Source organism: Periplaneta americana, chromosome 5 (assembly GCF_040183065.1).
Source record: "Periplaneta americana isolate PAMFEO1 chromosome 5, P.americana_PAMFEO1_priV1, whole genome shotgun sequence".
Taxonomy (NCBI): domain Eukaryota; kingdom Metazoa; phylum Arthropoda; class Insecta; order Blattodea; family Blattidae; genus Periplaneta; species Periplaneta americana.
In genome coordinates this window covers 174765372-174783245 of record NC_091121.1, presented here as the reverse complement: position 1 = coordinate 174783245, position 17874 = coordinate 174765372, and the positions used below count along the sequence as shown (strand labels likewise).

The window sequence follows — 17874 nt, the reverse complement described above, 5'->3', positions numbered from 1 at the left end:
AAATAATAGGTTTTCCCAGAAGTATTTTCCTATAAAGGTTCTATTCGTCTGTCTCTTGAGATGCTAGATCAGTGATGCCAAAGCAAGTGCATTTTTCTGACCTTGACGTCGTGCGCGGGCATTAAGCGCTAGGTATGCTAGAAGGAATAAGCAGCCTGTTGGATTAAGAAAACAGTGGTGCACAAACTTCAAACGGAACGTGAAATTTTATGTCGTTATTTTTATATAGCTTCTTTCTGTTTGTTATTTTCTATATAGTCTGTAAAACAAAAGTACTAACACTTATTTCTTAGCCTAATATTGCAGTTGTGTTTTAAACGTTAATAACATAATAAATAATAAAGAAGGAATATTCATACAAATTCCATAATAACTACAACTATACTGTACTAAGTGAATTAAACACATCATTCATAAAGAAAGTGTTATCACAGTCTAGTATATACAGTCGCGAAGTTCAATACGTAGTAAATATGCAAACATTAGGTAGTTGCTCACCACTAGGATCGCTAATATCGCCTCATTACAGGCAATGCAAAATAGTACCGTCACAGTCTATTGTTTCTAGCACCCTCAAAACTCAAGCTTCGTGATTGTATATAGTAGACTGTGGTGTTATCTCAAAGAAAGACACTGAATATGATATGATAAGTTGAAATTGATATTGATGGTATCTTCAGCCTTATAAAAGTAATCACAACAATATTATAGTACAAAGCAAAGTTGTCTAGGTATATGTTTTAACTTAAACTAGTATTACATAATAAAACTCTTATCGCATTATGCTTTTAGGTGATGTTGGTGCGCAACTTTCTGTTATCAGAATATTAAATTATCTCGAAATCTGCTGAAGCTATAGAGCTGACGTTTTACCAACACATAGGCACATATCTTTTGTTTGTGATGTAACAGTATTTGCTTTGTTAATTCATTTCCTTACAAATATTTTCCATGCGAATATTTTCAAACATTTTAATACACTATCTTCAGTAATACGCATTTACGATATATTAGATTTACGAAAACATTGTTTCAGTACCTGTAAGGCTACTAAACAAACATATCTGAAAATTTCACTTTTCTGTAAAAAGACGTTGAGAAAATATTCCTTTTGAATATAAAAGCAAACTAAATACTTGTGAAAAATGAGCATTAAAATTAAAACTTACATTCTTATAATGCACTTATACTTCTGAGACAAATCTAAAAATTAACATGGATACAGTTTAGTAAGTTCTCTTCCCTTTATCCATTCAATCAGTGCTGGACATTCCTGTATATAGCTCGATCAAGCGGCATATACTATCTCATTCGTCTGTCTCTTTTCTTTCCGCTGTAAAGCGCTCAGGCTCTCCTGGGCTCTAAAGCGCGCGCTTGCACCTATGGGCATCAGTTGACATCACTGTGCTAGATAATGGACTATTAGTTAATATTTGTTGTTGCTATTGTTTTGAAACACATTTCGAGAAGAAACTGAATGCAATGTACCAGTTTGCGGTATGTAGTGCCTATTAACTTCAGTTTCTATTTGAAAATGTGAAACAAACAATTCGAGTGTTTCTGCATTTCTTTTCGAAAAAGAAATATGATGAAAATTCAGTAGCTGAAGAAATATGTAAAGTTGAAAATAGTGGAGTGGTCAGTAATAGGGTGGCATTATTTAAGGGTACACTGAAGTCAAATTTTGTCACTTTGGTCAAAAAATTGATTTTTTGTTTTTATTTTTAAAAATTCTTTATGGTCTAAAGATGTCCTCTGCCAATTTTCATGGTCATAAAACCGGTCCATCAGCTGTTTAGGGCCACATTTCTAAAAGGTTGCTCGGTCTGACTGGTGATTTAAATGCCTCGTATACGTCCTCCACTCTGAATTCTGCGACCATTTTGGAAATTACGTTGTATTTCATACATTATTTATTATATTAGATTTCCCATACAGCCAGTGTATCTTCTCGACTTCTCGAGATATTTATTCATATAATGCAACAAATATACTGTAACTTTAAAGGCTGCTTTCCTTTGAAAGATATTCAGTTCCAAAGGAGATCATAACTCTTGAGTAAAGGAAAATTCCACTTGTTGCTAGTAGCCATAACAACATGTTTTCCATGCTTAGTTTTTGTTTTGTGATACAGGAAATATTTGTAAGTTTCTAACAGTTTTATTCTTAGTGTTAAAATAGTGTCTACAGTCTATAGTGATTTGTAAATAATAGCTATCTAGCGTAGTGTACTCATACGATTACATAGTTTTTTTCAGTCGATATCTTTATTTACTCGTGTAGGTTAGGTTTGCACTGCGTGGTAGTGTATATAAGGTTAAGTTATACATATAATAAACTAGGCCTATATATTTCAAAATGCCTAGAAAATAAAAGGGACAGACATCTGGTTCATTATATCATACCAAACTTTGAAGTCAGTTTTCTCTGCTTTCATTTTCTGTAAATTTTGCATTGCAAAAAAACTACTCTTTCTACAAATTATGTACTACATGCATGATTTTTTGTAGAGGTTTTTAATGTGTTCTTAACAAAACTTATTATCAGGATTATACCCAACACACACACACACAGACACACACACACACACACACACACACATATATATATATATATACACACACACACACACACACATTTCAATATTAATTTCTCTTTATAGTCGAGTTGAATTTTTTTCTGTTTTTACACTTCAGTGCATTAAATATTTTTAATTACTTTTTTAGTAAAATAAAAAGAAAAATTGTATAGTAAGTTTTATTTCTGAGGGTTCTACAAGCATGTAGACAAAATTTCAGGGCAAATATTTGAATTTGTGGGAGGAGTAGCAATTTTTGAAAAGCTAAATTTACGCAATTTAAAATTACAAAGTTGCTAATAAGTCATACATTTCTGCACCAAATGAGATGAAACTTTGTACAGAGACTATTTATATGCAGCAGGACAACTGTTAACAGTTAACACATCACTACGTCTAATACAATAATAGAAAGAACTGAAGCGGAGCTTTTATTTTACATCCTATTCTTTGACAGACTTCCCCCCGATTAATGCATCTAATCCAGTATCATACACGTTATTGCACATTTATAACATATTAAACATTCAAATTATTACAGTATGTAACATTACTTTCTGTAGAATCTGGCAGCGAACTATTAAACCTTATGTTTCAACGGCTACAGCCACGACGACCTCTAGTAATAGTGTATATTTGACGAGGTTCTCCTCCCGTTTCTACCAAATTGCCATCCATGAAACGATTTAAGAACTAGGAGCTAATTACTTTTCAACACACATTCCACAACGGTTCAGCGTTAGCGTTACATGTGATGTATACTAAAAGCTAAGCGCACAATGATATCGTTAGTACAGCATTTCGGTTCATTATGCAGTACTCACATTTCTGAAGTCTACCAATTGCGTAATAAGCGTTCCATCTGAGCGCTGGAACTCCAGCGTCACGGCGTCTTCACTCACGTTCGCCGTGATTGTTTCTTGAAGCACATCACCACCCTGTAAGTAAAAGAAATACAAATTACAGTATTCAATTTTTTAACTTCTCAAAGTTCAAGTGTTAAAATTAGGGCTGCAAATATACAGGGTGATCCGTTTGGGTATGGATAAAATAAAAACACCGTAAAACATTTACTACTGAACATCATTTGTTGAAAATTTGTGCATACAACACTGAAAGATGAGAGATTCCTCAGACCTCCACATGACCCCCATTGCGCATCCCGCACAACTCATAACGGTGATGCAATTCAGCCCTTGTCCGTTGTAACACAAGAGGGGTGATTTGTTGAAAAGCTTGACAACATTAAGGTACATGGATCGTATGCAGAGACTAAGATGAAAATGGAAAATAAAAACAATTGGAGAAAGCTGGGTTTGCAGTAAAGGAGGTTTCATGGACAGAACACTATGAATGACTGAATGAATGAATGAATTTTACCGTGATTGATTTTTTTCTTGGTTCAGCAAGTAATGAAAGTGACATGATCCATAATCATTTGAAAGGCAAATTGAAAGAAGTCATTAATGTTCAAAAGGCGTGTACAATTGTCTTATGGTATCACCTTCCTTCATGACAACGCTCGTCCTCGCTGAGGAAAATATGTCACAATATACCCTTACTGAACTTGCTATCACATCCTCCATACCGTCCGGATTTGTCTCTGTTTGAATCAGTGATGGAAAGTTTAGGAGGCGGAAGATTAGTAAGTATTGATCAGGTGAAAGAAATGTGGAAGTGGCTATACAACAGACGAAAACAGTTCTTAAAAAAAAAAAAATAATAAAAGATCTCCCTGGTTGCTCGCAGAAGTATATCAATGAGCTGTGTGACTTTTAATAATACTCAGATTTTGAATTTATTATGTGTTATATAGCTTAATATTCACAAATAAATTAAATCCAGATCACATTTTAAAATTTTGAGAAGTGAAATAGTCAAAAATTGCCGAAAATGTCAAGTGTTATTTTATTTATACAAATGACATTATTTCTGTTATTGAAGTCAATGCACATGGATATAATTCGACTTAGGCCACCGGCGTAGCTCAGGCGGCTGGCGCGTTTGTCTGCCGATCAGGGCTTTGCGCTTGGACGTAGGTTCGATTCCCACTTGGGCTGGTTATCTGGTTTCTTTCTTAGGTGTTTGCCAACCGTAAGGCGAATGTCAGATCATGTATAATCCTCGCCCTCATTTTGCCAAATACCATCTTGCTATCATCGATTCCATCTACTTAGTAGTTGATACATCGTCGCTAAATAACCAACTAAAAATATGTAGACATGAATCTATGACGGATACTTTTAGTTTTTAGTATAATCTATTGCATTGGAATTACGAACTACTGATGTATTTTCCGGTTTTGATATGACTGAAATAAAACATAAAATTAACATTTAATTGTCAAATAAATGACAAATACTGTAAGAGTACAAGAAAACACAATAAATTATTATACACATATTGTGTGGCAACTGTTCATGCTCAGAATTTTATTCACAATTGAATAGAAAGGGAATCAGCTGTAAAGTTGTTAGTTATGTTTAAATCACCAAGCATAATAATTTTTACTGCTGTTCTATGTATTCATTAGGAAGCATAATACAATTTTATATTTTTTTTTCTGTGTAATAAAATGACAAGTTTACACATTGCAGTCTCATACAGTGAGATGAAGCAACTGTTTATGCTCAGAATTTTATTCACAATTGAATAGAAAGGGAATCAGCTGTAGTGTTGTTAGTTATGTTTAAATCACCATGCATAATAATTTTCACTGCTGTTTTATGTATTCATTAGGAAGCGTAATACAATTTGATTTTTTTTCTGTGTCATAAAATGACGAGTTTACACTTTGCAGTCTCCTACAGTGAGATGAAGCAACTGTTTATGCTCAGAATTTTATTCACAGTTGAATAGAAAGGGAATCAGCTGTAGTGTTGTTAGTTATGTTTAAATCACCATGCATAATAATTTTCACGGCTGTTTTATGTATTCATTAGGAAGCGTAATACAATTTGATATTTTTTTCTGTGTAATAAAATGACGAGTTTACACTTTGCAGTCTCATACAGTGAGATGAAGCTCGTTATTCCACTCACATATTTAATGGAATTTAACGAAACGTCATCAGGTTCTCCGCACGTTAATAAGCTAGAGGGCTAAATTGTAATTTGAGCTCTGCGCTCCTGAATAGAAAGAACAGACAGAGAGTGTAGAAGGTTCTCATGGGTGTCTTGAGCTGGAAGTAGCTGCGTTCTCATCGCAGTCTATTAGGATGCACGGGATAATATTCTCATCCGCCTCTCTCTCTTCACTTACGGGCTTTTTAATTATTACTGGGTAAATTTTCACGTTGCTATTTTCCTACAAAATGTTACCGCGTTTAAATTTAGTGAGGTACCAGATAACTGCATTAATTTGAAAGAATCTTCGCTACTTCATTTTTACTTGCAGTTTTGATTCTAGCAAACAATGTAGTAGTTTACTGACTTTATTTTCAACATGATCGGAATTTTGAATTCCATACGTCGACTAACAAGCAAACATTGTGATGGGGGCAGATAAAAAAGTTAATTTCTTTCTTCCATCATGCTAATAATGTCAAAAGAAGTGATTTTACAAATTTTGGCCACACGACCGCAATTACGAGGCCGTCCAGAAAGTGATTTTCCCTGGGCCTTTTACAGAAAAAAAGCACAATTGCATGGAAAGATTTATTGACATAGATATAGGAATTGTTGCGCTATTTTTCAACATATCCCCCACTAGAATTGAAACATTTGTCACACCATGGCATCAATTTTTGTATCCTTGTGTCGTAGAAGTCAGCTGCCTGGGATCGGAACCAGCGTTTGAGAACCGTCCGCACCTCTCTGTCGATTCCAATTCCGGTGGGGAATATGTTGAAAAATAGCTCAAAATTGTGTCTGCTTCAATAAGTATTTCAATGAAACTGTGTTTTCTTTCTGTTAACCCTGGCGAACTAATTTTTTCGGTCCTCGTAATTGCGATCGACTAGTAAAAATTTGTATAAGCACTTCTTTTGACATTATTAACATGGTGAAAGAAAAAATGTAACATTTTTATCTGCCGCCATCAGAATGTTAGCTTCTAAGTTCACGGGGTATTTTCGTCCAAAGAAAGAATTCGAGAATAGTATCGCAAAAGACGTCCACCGCTGTGGAGTAACGGTTTTTGACCGCGAAACGAGCGGGCCCAGGTTCAAATCCTGGCCTGGAGAAGTTATCTGGTTGGGGTTTTTCTGAGGTTTTTCCTTAACCACTACAAGCAGAATTATTTGGTAACTTTCGGCATTGGACCTCGGACTCATTTCGCCTTCATTAGTATCATTTCCATTTCAGGATCTCCCTATAGGCTGTGTTTACCTGCGAGAAGTCGCAGGGGCTTTAATAAGCGGACTGCGAGTGGTCGAATCGATAAGATGACACCGGAAAGTCCTTGATGAGCAGTTCTAAGAACTTCAAAGTCATCCCAATATAAGAAGGTTGCACAGTACACGTAAGGGCGGTGTTGCCTACGGGCCCTCTTCCGAAGGAAATATAAATGAAGAGAATAGTGAAATGCTTTGTGTGGAGTATGGCATTCTAAGGGCAGAAACATGGGCATTACGACGAAGTGAAGAAAAACGACTAGAAACATTAGAAATGTGAATATGGAGAAGAATGGACCGCGTGACATGGGCGGAGAAAATAAGAAATGAAGCTGTGTTGGAAAGATCGTTTGAAGAAAGAATAATGCTGAAACTGATCAGGAAGAGGAAAAGGAATTACCTGGGTCACTGGCTGAGAAGAAACTGCCTACTGAAGGATGCACTGGAGGGAATTGTGAACGGGAGAGGAGTTCAGGGCAGAAGAAGATATCAGATGATAGACGAGATTAAGATAAATGAATCATATGCGGAGAAAAGAGGAAGCGGAAAATAGGAACGAATGCTAAGTTTGCAGTGAAAGACTGTCCTTGAGTAGAACCGTATGAAAGAATGAAGCATAAAGATGAAACTTTGGTTACTACAGTTTAAGGCATCAATTAACTATTTTTTTTAGTGCGTCCATGATGTGACCGAATCTTGCATTTCGTTCATAAACAAGATACTTCACATATTACCATCACAAAATACATAGGTATAGTCTATATCAGCGTTTCTCAAACTTTTTAGAAGTGGGGACCACTTTTTAAAAATCAGAACAGTTCCGCGGACCACCTTACCCTTTTTCCCTTCGAAAGCAAATTTGTCATTTTTGTAGCATATTTTAATACCAGTATATTTATATTTTAAAACAGAATTAATTAATTAAAATTCATTTAATTCATTTAATTTTATATCAGTACCAACGAATTAAGTTAATGTTAATAGAAAAAAAAATCATTTTTGTTTTTTAATAAATCATGACTATTAGAGTTTGAATAATCTTCAACTCATTAACTAAACAAAATAAATAAATGTTGGTGCTCACATTAATGAGATGGATAAGCCTGCCGATTCTTGCACAGTTGTTATATATTTGGATGTATGCTGGTAAGCTTAAGTCGGAGATCGTCACATATATAGAATCAATTTCGGTACTTTGTTTTTATTAGAGTTAGTGATGAAAACCCTTTCTCACACAGATACGTAAAAGCAAACTGAATATTATAATCTGTAAAGCATCATTGTACAATTCACTATATTCTCTTTTCACTTGTGATGAGGTCCAGAAATTAACCATACCTTCCGCTTGGAATTTCACTTTAAGTCCGGTGTCATTCGAGAGTTCAATTAACTGTTCTCTTTCACTCAATGAAAGTTTGTTATTTTCAATATCGCAATGAAATGGATCACGAACCCATGAAAATTCGTCATATTTACGTGGAAAATAAGTTTGAAATTGTGACGTCAGAGTTTCGAGGTGCGAACATATGTCATTTCATAAATTCTTTTCCAATAACGAAACCATTTTCAACCAAAATAAAGACTCTAGGGATAGAAATAATGAAAAAATCCTCTATTTTACGGAATTGACCCACAAACCAAGTTTCCTCTGGAACACTATTTTCTCATGCGCATTGAGAACAGTCAAACAGTTCGTTTAGTTTTGAGACTACACCTGGAAGATATGCCAATGTACTTAGCCACATGTCATCATATGATGTGCAGGGAAAAATGGCGAGAAACACCACGTTCATAGTGCTTTAAATCCCTCTTTTGTTGCTGAGAGTAGAGTGGGAAGTCGGTAGACGGGTAGGGTACTAAATTTCATAAAATGTCAGTAGTGAGAGAAAAAGTGAAAGGCGAGTGCCATGTGTCATTTATAAACTCTGAGATTTTCAGCTATAGTCTGATATGCAATTCACTTTAATTTTATTTTTTCTTCTGTGCTTTTTGAAGGACCACAAGGGCAGACCTCGAGGACCACAGGTGGTCCGCGGACCATAGTTTGAGAAACGCTGGTCTATATCTTTGTACGAAGTATATACGGGGCAACCGAAAACTGTACCGCTTATTTTTTTTTAGCATTATGTTATAATATAAATATTGACGGTTCATTGAATGCCCTTTTAACATTCTATTGCCTTGTTGAATTTGATTTGTTTATCATTTCGCTATGTTTTATTGTACCTTATCTTATACCGTAATCGTTTCGTGAATACGGCTTTTCTTGTGGCAGTTATCCAGAGAGGCAGATTGCTATGTGTGTATTTTAAATTGTTTCTAGGAGACTTTGTCGCGGAGAGGCGTGAATGCTTGACATGCTTGCAGTTCAGCGAAGCTTAACTAGTATTTGCTAATTAAGAGTTCTGTTGCATGAAGTGATCATGCAGGCTGAATTATTTATCAGACAGGATCCACGGTTACCATGGTAACCCATGCTATCACGCTCTTTGCACTATGGGAACTGTCTTCTAAGTTGCCAAGCTCCAGTCTCAACTACAAAACTTCAATAATACGCAGATACGTACTTGCAGCCAGTTAATACTAATTTAAACATTGAAGACTCCATTTTCTGGAGATGAATAAGAAATGGAGGACATTTTAATTCCCTGGAATATACAGCACTGCAATGTTGTAGGCTATAGTGCGTTGTATGTGCAATATGACTGTCAGTATAATCGTCAACCAGAGACACCGAGATTTTTCAACCTAATTGTAACCCAGCCAACTGACCGACTTTTTGTCTGTAGTGAGCTATTCCATCTCAAATCGACCGAAATATAGAGAAAATTGACCTTACAATTTCTAAATACAATCAAACTTTTTTTTTGTACGCAGAGAACTGTGATACAATGCTTTGTGCAAAGTTTGAGGCATCAGAACTTCATATTGTTTAAATTAAAAAAATATTTAAATTTATCGTATTTTAAAAAATCAGCAACTTTTAACTGTTGTGGCTTCGAAACCCTTTCACCCAATGATCAAAATCATGGTTTAGTTTGATTCTGAGAAATTAAAGTTTATATTGACATATAAACAGATTTTCTTACTTTTTATGGAAATGGATAAATTTAGATTTTTCCTCATTAAGACGCCTTTGACTAAAAAAATTTAAAAAAATATAGACTATAGTTAGATTCCGCATTGAAAGTACAAATAAACACATATTTTTAATGATGGTATGTTGATAAGAAAGTATTGAAAATATCAAATAAAGAAAATAAATAGTAAACGCGTGAAGTAACCAGCTGACTGTGAGACGGGAGCTAGCCGAGACAAGCAAGGCCAGGAGATAAACACGTGATGTATCGTCTAGCTGCGCATGGCTGTGCTAGCTCTATCACAGGTTTTCATAAACACAGGAGTAAAATGACGCCCAACGCTCCCTTATCTTCAGCTCTCGGACAGTGCGTGCGGTACTGCGCCGTTCAAGTCTAGGCGTGTGAAAATAATCTATTTAATACCCTCGATACTTAATGCCGTAACACTAAGCAAACAATGCCGAATCCCTCTTAATAATGCAAGGTTTTTTCTCAATATTTTTTTTTACATTTTTACAAATGACCAAAAAGCCTAAAAGCAACTAAAATCAGATTATCTGTCTCTCTGTGTACAATAAAAATAAGGATTACTTCTTAACATAACCTACCAAATGTCAGCTTCAAACTAAGCTCTCGTCAATGTTCTGCAGTAAATGGTTCCAAAGTTCTGAGCGCTGAAAGAGGCTTGTTTTTATAAAATACTTACATTTGTCGCTTAATAATACGAAAACCGTTTGACTTTCGATAGCATATTTTTTTTAAATGCACTCCCCTCAGCACCTTGTATAAGTAGGGAAGAAATTAGAGTATAAAAAATGCGAGGTTTTTTACTGATCGATTTCATATGGAATAGCCCAGTAATCTCACTAGAGACTCTGTTTTATGTAGAGAAAATCGAGTTTAGAAGTTGTTGAGTGTGAGTCAAATTACTATGTCATGGTTATGGTTATGGTTTGTTTCGGGTAACAATGGTGTTGAAACAAATATATAAATAATACATCTCGGGCGTAACATATATACCTTGCAAACAAAAACATAATACCGTTGTATAATGACTCTGTCGCAAGGAGTAGCCACACATACCGAGCCCAACAGAGTTGGCGACCGCTCTGGTCATACCTAGGATAAGGTCGTCGTCGTCTTCCTAACAACTATTAGGCTGAGTGGCCTAATAGAATTTTTAGCCCATCTCTTTTTCGGACGGCCTAGAGATCTTTTGCCATGCGGATGGTAATGAAACAGTGCTTTTGGAATTCTGCATCGATCCATTCGTTTGAGATGACCCTTCCACTGAAGTTGGTATTTGCTAATGACCTGCATAATGGGTTGTATTTGAAGTTCTTGCATTATGTCCTCTTTTTTATGATCCCAGCGAGTATATGCTCTCATGATCCTCATCTCACTTGCTGTTATTCTACTGGCATCTTTATTCTTCACAGTCCACGCTTCACTACCATAGCTTAATACTGGCTGTGCTAAGGTTTTATACAAGCCTATTCTTTTGTGTCTTTGTACTAGTGAAGGTTTCATGATTTTATTAATGATCCCCATTGTTTTATTATACTTACATATTTTTGCAGCAATATCTACTTCATCATAAGGTGATAGGCTTCGAGACTTCGGACCCAATAGAGCAGTTCAGTGGGAAATCCACATAACGGCGTACTGAGTATAGTGATAAAGCTTACAATGGGTGGGGGTACTGTAGAATGAATGACAACAAATACGCAAAGGAAAACGCTCTAGATTTGAAGGTTCTGATGAATAATTTGGTTTTCATACAAACCTATTTTCAAACTGTGTCTGAAACTATTACACGGTTAGAAACGTCAGAGCAAGAGGTGCCGGAAGCCCTCAAATTAATTTAGAAAATGATGCAGAGAATTAATGAGACATCAAGTACACCGGTTACTGAACATGTAAAACAGAAGTGGAAATAAATTTTATGTAAAAATAACGGATATAGAACATTGTGTAACATAAACAGCAAATTATTGGACATAGAGTCACCCGAGAATAAAGGACTGTCTCTTAGAGACTGCAATGATGTTAGGTTTTTTCGTTTTGATCCTATCACGTCATCCGACGTAGAGCGCAGCTTTCTACAGTACAAAATGTGTTTGGCAGATAACCAAAAAGATTTACGTTTGAGACACTGAGAAATGTATCTTGTAGTAGGTAGATTGCAATTCGGTACTGTAACTGCATTTCCTAAAGACGACTAATAGGATAAATGAAAAAATTAAAATTGCTACATGCTTATTTCCACCATTAACACTGTGAATAATTAAACACAAATGCTTATAAAAGACAGGAGAATAAATGCTTTTCACATTCTTTTGACATTATCATTGTGTAATGTATATTTACTTTCCGAATGTGACATATGTGTGTTTCCCCATACTAGCATACTCTACTCTAAATAGCAACGTTGTTACATCCACACATCTCTACCATTCACTACCTGCAGCGAGTCAACAACCTATAGTGCATGCACAGTAAACTTACTGTATCGGGCCCAAAGTCTCGAAGCCTGGTGATAGTATATAGCCAAGGATCCACACCTGTGGAGTAACGGTCAGCGCGTCTGGTGGCCCGGGTTCAAATCCCGGTCGGGACAAGTTACCTGGTTGAGGTTTTTTCCGGGGTTTTCCCTCAACCCAATACGAGCAAATGCTGGGTAACTTTCGGTGCTGGACCACGGATTCGTTTCACCGGCATTATCATCTTCATTTCATTCAGACGCTAAATAACCTAGATGTTGATACAGCGTCGTAAAATAACCCAATAAAAATATATAGCCAAGGTGAGTGTTAAGTATTCACTCTTTCTATTATTTTATTATTCAAACAGGTTTTACTTAGTACAGGGAATTTCCCACAAAATGACATGATTTTCGTTTTTTCAATATTAATTTCCATGTTATATTTTTCACTGACCATATTTAAATCGTGTACTGAATATTGTAAATCATCTTCAGTTGATGCTATGAGAACTAGATCATCAGCGAAAAATAAAGCATCAAGCTGCAAATTTCGATTAATTGGAATAAATCCATGGCGTGTCTGTCGCCAATCTTGAATGATTATGTTTATATATAATAAACAGAAGTGGCGAAAGGCCTCAACCTTGCCGTACTCCACTATAAATGGGTCGCCATTGTGAAAGTTTATTGTTGCTTCGAATTGCTATTATGGTTGTTTTATAATATATAGGATAAGATGGAATATACAAAAGTCTATATCTAATTAAATTCACCGTGAAAACCTAAACACGTGTAGCCTATTACCCCCGAGCATTTGGAGGAAATCATTGTTGTATACTGTATACGAAATTACAGACTGAAGAATGATGTAAGGACGAACATTTAATGCGAGTAGATTTGGAAACCATATTACTGAAGCATATAAATACAGGGACATCACTTTATTTTTACTTCAATTTTTATTGTACCTGAGTTTTTGAATGTATTTCACTCCCACCCCCTCTACTAGTAAACTTCCAACCGTCCACCACACAGAACCGAGGCCGCGTATGCAGTACTGAGTTAGTGAGTATAGTACGTTCCAGAATATGTTCGCGTTTTCCAGTGACGAAAGAGCTTTCAATATTGAATCATATTTTCGCACAGATACTGTCGTCCGTTTGCCTACGTCGCATCCCGGATTCCCCCACCTGCTTCTGTTCGCCCTTCTGTAAAGTCTAGTAGCTGGGCTGTCTTAGCTCTTTTCTGAAAACATTAATTTCTGTAAGGAATTGGACGTCTACGTAATATTACACAACTGTTTAAAATAACTTAAATAAAAGGGATTCGTTAAGTAATTAACTGTCACTTGATCCCATCCCCCTTTCCACGACCCTGCGACAAAACCATTTGGGCGGACAGTAGATAGCATTTCTGAGTAATTTTATCTTTTCGGATCGGGCAGAAGTGAAGATTAAATTTACAGTACGTAAAGTACTCTTTTATAGAGTAGGTATAGAATTATTTCAACATGAGTTACTCGTACGAAGGACGAAAATGGTAATTGGCATTAGGTACAATAGTCTATAATGCGAAAATATGCACAAAAGAACTGAAGCCTGTATCGAAATGAACGGCCACCATTTTCAAAAATGTGTTCAATTATCCATATTATGATTATTTTTCAATTTAACTTCATTCTCTATATTGTACGCTAATGGGATGTAACAGTACAATACACACTGCATAATTAATAGGTCCGAATGGATAGCTCAATTCGTGAGTAAAATCACGTATTGTTAATACAGTACTGTATTTTGATTAAACAAAAACGTAATTAAAATTATCAAACTCAAAATTGCGATATTTCCTAGTTTACATAAATGGATGAACTACTTCCTATAGCTAGTAAAGTGATTTGTATTTTACACCAGTATCATCGAACTCCAGTCTTGGAAGGAGGAGCAAGCGGTGTTTCCGGTTCTAGACCTTTAATCCGAAGATATAGCCAGGTTAATATTAAAAATGTTAGTAAAAATAAAATTATGTCCCTATACATAGTTTAGACTTTTAGTGCATGTACGAGTAAACCAGTAGTCTACCAATCACCAAGACCAATTCCAAAAATCAATCAAAAACTAAAAGTCAGAGCAACCGAACACAGAGCCTCGTGGTACGTGAGGCAGATGTGTTTGAGCGCGACAGTAAAACAGAGAGAGAGTCTGCCAAGTTCCGTAGACCTCTTAGAAGCAGAACCGCTTCCTCCCATCGCGATACAATCTACCGCTCTAATTGTGTGTGACTGTTTCCTGTAAGAGACTGCCAATTTCAAACTACCTCTTCTGCATTTCTAAATCCTTCTTAGCAAAATTTCTGTTTTAACTTGTTCGGAGCAACAGACTGGTTTCAAAGTCCTACAACAAGCATTCGAAAGCCTAAGTCTGTAGCAAGGAACCGAGTCTCGTGGCCACAAATTCCAATCCAACACTTAGGAAAATCTTTCATTAATTTCCTTTCGTTTTATTCTATCTCTTTCCTTTACAACAAAGTGCAACTTTAAATATATCACGATGTTCGTTAACATTCTCCACGAATAAAAGTCACTGTGTTTGTTCCACTATGTTGCCCGGAGTTTCACCCATCTAAAATCGCTGTCACTGCGACCGTCATGATCATGGATGGGCAACTCGTGCTCACAAAGTGCTAAAAATCCTTGAAAGAGAGAAAGACAGACGAAACCAGTCGCAGCAGTTACAAGTTGTTTGTAGTTTCGCTGCAAAAGCAGTTCACTGCCACGGTGCGCTCTGGCAGCTCATGCAGGTGGTCATGATATCTACTCCATGATTTGAATTTCAGAATGACACATGGTATAACAATTACTGTAATTTTAGACAGACTGTACCTAAGCACATATAACAAAATCATATTATGAAAACCTTAAAACCCGGGTTCAAATCCCGGCGTCGGAGAGAATTTTTCTCCGTTCCATCATATGATGACGCAAAATATCTGCATGGAAATATCATATGTACTTCGGTACATCAAAAAATATATATATATAAAATCATATTACTTCCTATCTTTGTAAATTAGTTTAGTACTGAAGACACAAACTAAATACAACATATTCAAGATACAACTATAGCTGCAACACTTATTTATTATTACACTATTTGTTAATATTTCTTATTATATGTCTTATTTTTTTTAAACACAGAACGCGAGAATTTACAAGTCTTTGTAAAGGGTGCGTCAGAAAGAACGGATGGATTTCAAACTATCGATACGCAACGAGGAGAGAGATATAGTGAGGGGGACCACGACTGTTGGGTCAGCCAGAGAATGCAGTTTCAGTTGAGAACATGGTGTTGGTCTGGTGTACAACGTGCTTTCATCGTAGAGACATTTTTGAAAAATGAAGAGTCTGTGATCGCCACTCAGGACTCATTTCGACATCGGATGTCACGCTAGGATCCCAACTCGGAATACAATTTTGCGGTGGGAGGCTTCATTTCGTATCACAGGTTCAACATTAAAGAAGAAATCACCTGGACGAAATTCTATTGTACTGAGATTGTCCGAGGCTACGGTAAGATCTCGTGCCCTGCGACTTCTTTCTTTGGGATCATTTGAAGGCGTAAGTTTGTAAACATCGATCACATACACTGGACGAACTGAAGACAGCGATTCGTGAAGAAATCGTGGCAATTGCACCAGCTATGACTGTGAAAGTGATGGCGAACATCAGAAAACGCCTCGATGCCTGTATTGAAAGCCAAGGACATCATATGGATAATGTTGTTTTACATAAATAAACTGCATGTATTGGTGAATATGTTGATAACAATAAATTTTTGATTTAATGAATCTTTACAATTTTCTTGCCATGTGAAATCCATCCGTTCTTTCTGACGCACCCTGCACATTAAAGAGTATTCCTCTGTTCTCAGAAAGGTAATAGTCTGTGTTGGCAAATAATCACAAATTCAAGGAAATATTTTGTACATGTCACGGCAGAAGAAATAAACTTACTTCTAAACTCTTCCTGTATATTGAGAGCTCTTACACTTCTTTCTTGTATTAAAATCTGACTCAAGCACATAATGTGGAAGCAAAGAGTATATTTAGAAATTCTGATTAGGCAGCATTACGAACGGTTCGATTCCTGATTTCGCTGGAATATGAATGGCGTGCTGTTCTGTAGATTTATAAATTCAAGCTATAAACTTTCAGAATCTTTTATCGACTGTAAGCCAAAAGGATTTCAGAAAAATTTTGATCCCTCGTCAATTGTTACTTTTTTCCAAACTTACCAGTGAATTCTGCTGTAGGTCTTGTAGTAGGGTCTAATATTTAATAAGATTTTCTTATTACTCTTCAAGATAGTTTATAGTCAAAGAAAGTGAAGTTGTCTATGTTCTACATGATACTGCCACATTTCAAATTTATCCATAAATGCTTTTAGCTAGTCTCTCATATGTCGTGCACTTCTGTACCTCGCACGCACAACGTGCTAACGATATTTGATATCAGCCTCACTTTGTTGATATCCATTTTTACCTTTAGCTATGCTAAAGCATATCTAGACAGTATTTCTTTACTAAAACCTTCACTGTGTTTATTATTTGTAACATAAAATGTAGTGCGTAAGAAAGTGTAATAGAGCATAATACAAGCTTTACCTCCCTTCTTAATAAAAAGAATCTTTCTGTTTCGACTCATTACTGAAGGGAAATGATCTGGGTATTACATTGTTTTTCACTTAAAACGAGCCGCCACTTACTGCAGAAGCGAGTAAACTTGTGTCTTGCAAGAACGGCATACAGATACTACAGCTAATACAGAGTCCGTTCTACGTGCACTGACGTTGTCTTCACACTTTGAGAGCACGAGTTGCCCATCCATGATCATGATCATAATCGTTGTAGTCAATTCAAGAAAAGTGTAATTACAGCCGACTCTCTTTCGTATAGTATTTAAGAGAATTTTCGACAAATATCAGTATTTCCAAGCCTTGGGCTCTCTAGAGTGAGTGATTTTCATGCCGCAAGGTCAATGCTCAAGACAGAAGGGAAAAACATGACACTTAACACAATCCACAATGTTCCTTACAAGAACCAGGATAGAGCAGGCTAAAGACCCGAAGTCTGACATATATTCATATTCATCTATGCCTAACTAAACAAGTCTAAATTTGATTTTTGTCCATCTAGATTGGGAAAATTGCACACTGTGGGCTGACGGGAAGCGACAGTTTATTAGCCGGCATAATCCCTGCAGCAGCTCTTGTCAGATGATAATTGGATGACCAGTTCTTCACTTACCATTAGGGGGTGGATAAATATGCACTAAAAACGGCAAAATATGCATGCACATATGCACTTAAAACCAACACTTACGCACTAAAAATAACAAAGGA

The 17874-nt window shown here is 36.1% G+C and overlaps 1 protein-coding gene across 1 annotated transcript in view; it reads right to left on the bottom strand.

The window, feature by feature from the left end:
* oaf (out at first) overlaps positions 1–17874 on the bottom strand; it is a 747676-nt gene that overhangs the window by 567569 nt on the left and 162233 nt on the right. The window contains exon 2 of the mRNA XM_069826820.1: positions 3403–3516. Within this exon, the coding sequence (XP_069682921.1) occupies positions 3403–3516 (114 nt within the window). The remainder of the gene's footprint in view (positions 1–3402; positions 3517–17874) is intronic.